Below are 4,106 nucleotides of genomic sequence, written 5' to 3' on the forward strand. Positions count from 1 at the left end.
GTTCTTACTGCTGCTGCCTGGTCCAGTCCTCCATGGTGGAAATTGCTGTCTTGGCAACAAAGTGCCAGGAGAGCTGAGCCACGTGTCGGCTAAAAGTCTGTGTGACTTTGGTGGCACTTGTTGAGCCAGGCTGTAGTACGACAACTTCTGCAGGAGAGAAAGAGCCGTTCAGCCTCACAGCAGGCTGCCCGTGCTTCTGTGTTTCAGAATGGATGAGAACTACATCCTCCTGCCACACGGAGTCAACTTCCAGGAGGCAATTTTCCCGGACACCCAGGAGAACAGAAGGATGTTTGCAAGCCTTTTCCAGTTCTCTAACTGCTCTCAGGCACAGCACGTCCTGAGCTTCTCCAGTGACTGGGAGATTCAAGAGGACAACCGGGTAAGGGGCTTTTGGACTTGTTTTCTAAGTGGGCACAGGCATTCCCATGCCATTTGCAAACATATATAGGAATGCAGAGCAGCAGCTCCCTGATTTTCCTGGTCCTTTGGTGGTATCATTGTCAAAGGAACACACTAGTGGGGAGTGAGATGTTAAACTCTTTTTTTCAAAGCCGGTTGCTGTTAACTCTTTAGTTTCCCATGGACCAGAGCAAGGCTCAGTATCATTGAATCATAGAATCACAGAATGGTTTGGGCTGGAAGCGACCTTAAAGATCATCCAGTTCCAACCCCCCTGCCATGGGCAGGGACACCTTCCACCAGACCAGGTTGCTCCAAGCCTCATCCTGCCTGGCCTTGAAGACAGCCAGGGGTGTATCAACATGTTCATGAGCCATACGTTGGAAACCAGCATTGCTTGTGATCCTGTCCTACTCCGACCAGGTTGTTCCTGGTTTTGCTGACTGCAGATCCCATACTTTAACTTCAGCAGAAATGTTCAGGGGCAGAGCTTTGCTTTTGTACTTTTGTCCTTATCTGGTGTAGCAAGAGCGGTGTAGCAAGAGCAGTGCCCCAACCATGACAGGCTGTAAGGGATTATTCTTGCCTAACTCCACGTAACAGCAGAAACATCTACTTCTGAACTAATGGCCCAAAGCCGTCTTTGTAGCAGCTGGGGAAAAATACTCTTGAGTGCACGGTTCATCTGAGCGATGAGGGCACGGTTCATCTCAGCAGTGCTGGCACCTATTTCTGAACAAGCCGAATGAAACATCTCTTTCTCCTCTCAAGGGAGGCTGCAATGAGTAGTTCACTCTCTAGGCGATCCTCCCTTAAGAAAATACATTTTTAGTACGGCAAACCCAGCGATGCCCATTGTTAGTGGCTTCTGGGCCCCTTTATGGGGCTGTAGTGTGTGTAATAAATGCAGGATTTTAATAAATACTTGCTTGGCAGTGAGGAGCAACCTGCAGTTATGTGTGTGCATGATCTGGATGTGCATGTACATTTTCCAAAGTGGAACTTGGAGAGCTGTTTTAGTGGCAACCTTTGTTTTATGAGGCTAGTGGTTTTCACTGGTAGCCAAGAACATTTTAAGCTTCACTTTAGGTCAGGATGGACAGGACATGTATCATTGCTTGTGTCTTCTGTGGATTCATCCAAGGCACTATATTTAGGTATGGCAGCAGATGCACTAGTGGCTTGTTTGGGAGATGGATGGAGGGAGCTTGGCAGCTGGCTGAGCCCTTTCCTTTCACCAGCTGGCCGACCTCCAGCGTTCAGAGTTTGAGCTGCCGCATGGCTGTCTGGAGAGTGACACAACCCTGCTCCATGGGATGCCCTGTGAACCAGTGTTTTCTCACTGCTGACATTCTGGGGAATGGTGATGTTCAAATACATATTTAGGGACAGCAGCAGAATTGATGTATAAGAGAAAATGAATTATCTTCCAATTAAATCTCAAAGCTGGGCAAGAGCGGGGAGGCGGAGAGCCCTGGTCTCAGCCTTGCCTCCTCCCTGCCAGCCCGCACGGTCCTCAACGCCCCAAACAATGTATTTGGCAAGGAAAGGTGCTACTGCTGCCAAATCCACAGATTTTGCTCCAGGGGAGTAATGTGGCATCGAGGGACCACCAGATCCAACTCCCAGTGTCTGCTTGGAATGCCTCTGCCCTGTTTATTTAGCTGCACTGAGTTAAATGCAGGGGATCTTGATGGGTTGGTGCTGTTTATGCCAGCAGTGAATCCTGCCCGTTAGCTTTAATGGAAATCCCAAGGCAGAAACCCCCAGGGTGAGCTGGGGCAACCCAAAGCCTATGTATCAAAAGTGCATTTCAGCTGTTGCGCTCTTTGACCCTGTGCAGCTGTGAGCAGATTAGGGGGGATTAGAGCTGCTGGTCGCACAGACCAGGGCTGGGGGCTTTACATACTTCAACACCCACCCGTCGAGTGAATAAATTCAGCGCAACTGATGGACACTTTGTCTCCCCTTCATAATGAAAAGTAAAAGCTTCCTCTCCACCAGTTAAAAATAGTTTGGGCTGACAGTGCTCCCATTCAGCTCCTGCATCTCTGTTTGCCCTGCTGGGCGCCGTCTCCCAGCTCCTGTGTGCCTCAGCCTGGGAAGGGGATGGTGTTTCTGGCTGTCATGGTGTTAGGAATTCGTTCCCTAGCTCTTCCATGCCCCTGTCCAGGGTACAGCTTTCTTCAGTGTTTTGCTCCGCTCTTTGTCTCGTCAGATCCGATGGTGACTTTCCCAATTGCCACCATATCTGTTCACATCCCATCACAGTGTGAACAATTTCTGTTTCCAAATGCACTCGGGTGAGCTGTCCCATGCTGGCTCCTGAGTTGAAACCTGTGGCATGTGCCAGCTTTGTGGCACAAAATGTGAGCATTACTTGGAGCGTTATTCTTGAAACCTTTTGGAGAAGAGGCTCTTAGGGAGCCTGGGGATATCCACAATGGTGTCAAGCTGCAAAGAACCCAGACAGAGAGAAAAGGGTCTTCTGCTGAGGCTCAGAGTGCAGTGAGGAGTCAGGGGTCTCACAGCTGTGTACTGACATGTCTTGCTAGTTAAAATCCATCATGGATGTTTTGTGCAAAGGGAAGGGACGGAGACACTCAGATCCTCAGAGCAGAAGGCAGCTGGGGTGAAGGTCTGGTGCCAGGAGTTAGTACCTAAGGTTCTGCCTCCGGGTCTTGGGACAGCTGTGTTCAGGGACGTAGCTGAGGTGAGCAGCTTTGGTGCTGGCAGAATCTGCAGCAGAGCACCCCAGCGTGGTGTGCAGGGGGTTTCCTCAGCTGGGGGACTCCCAGGGGAGCTGAGAGCCACCGGGAGCCTGCAGCTCCCACCACAGTGTCTGAGGAGACCTGAGTGGGGCTGGGGGCAGCAGCGGCCGAGCCCCCACACCTATAAAATAAGCCCCTGGGGAGCACTGCCAACAGGGCAGGCAAACAGGGCATGGCCTGCTTTTTCAGGGATAAAATCAGGCTCACTTGAGATAAACCTGAGGGTGGAACGCCAGTGTTTGAGGGACAGTGTTCTAGTGAAGTCCTTCAGTCTGCTGTCTCGGTGGAGGTAGGGGGTGGAGATCCAGGTTGCAGCAAAGATACAAGGGCTATTGGTCTGTTAGAAACCATGGAAGCACCTGAGAATGGTCATGTAGGAATTAGTGCTTCTCCTGCCAAAAAGGTGGCAGGATCAATAGCCCAAAAGAAGTGCATCTATAGCAATTCACGCAGCATGGGCAACAAACAGGAGGAGCTGGAAGCCATTGCACAACAGGAAACATGATAAAGTTTCCATCATGGAAATGTAGGATGGCACACACAACTGAAGTGCTGCAATGGATGTCTACAAACCCTTTGGGAGGGATGGGCAAGGAAGGAGAGGCGGTGGGGTAGCTCTGTATGTCAAGGAGTGTTTTGATTGTCTAGAGATTAATGATGGTGATGATAGGTTGAGTGTTCATGAATAAGGATCAGGGGGAGAGGCCAACAAGGAAGATATTGTGGTAGGAGTCTGCTATGGACCACCCAAACAGGATGAAGAGGCAGAAAAAAATATTTTATGAGCAGCTAGGAGAAGTCTCTCAATCGCTAGCCCTTGTTCTTGTGGGAGACTTCAACTGACCAGATATCTGCTGGAAATGCAACACAGCAGAGAGGAAGCAGTCCAGGAGGTTCCTGGAGTGTGTGGAAGATAACTCCCAACACAGCTGG

The 4,106-nt window shown here is 50.3% G+C and overlaps 1 protein-coding gene across 1 annotated transcript; it reads left to right on the forward strand.

Annotated features, from left to right (window-relative positions):
• Positions 1-208: 208 nt before the first annotated feature.
• On the forward strand, positions 209-2,576 carry LOC104517133 (coiled-coil domain-containing protein 3-like; the record flags this gene model as incomplete). The annotated part of the gene is made up of 2 exons (XM_010161697.1): positions 209-382; positions 2,484-2,576. Coding segments are annotated over exons 1-2 (267 nt in total), but the record flags the coding sequence as incomplete, so codon positions are not given.
• Positions 2,577-4,106: the final 1,530 nt, after the last annotated feature.

Source organism: Eurypyga helias, unplaced genomic scaffold, assembly GCF_000690775.1.
Source record: "Eurypyga helias isolate BGI_N326 unplaced genomic scaffold, ASM69077v1 scaffold32511, whole genome shotgun sequence".
Taxonomy (NCBI): domain Eukaryota; kingdom Metazoa; phylum Chordata; class Aves; order Eurypygiformes; family Eurypygidae; genus Eurypyga; species Eurypyga helias.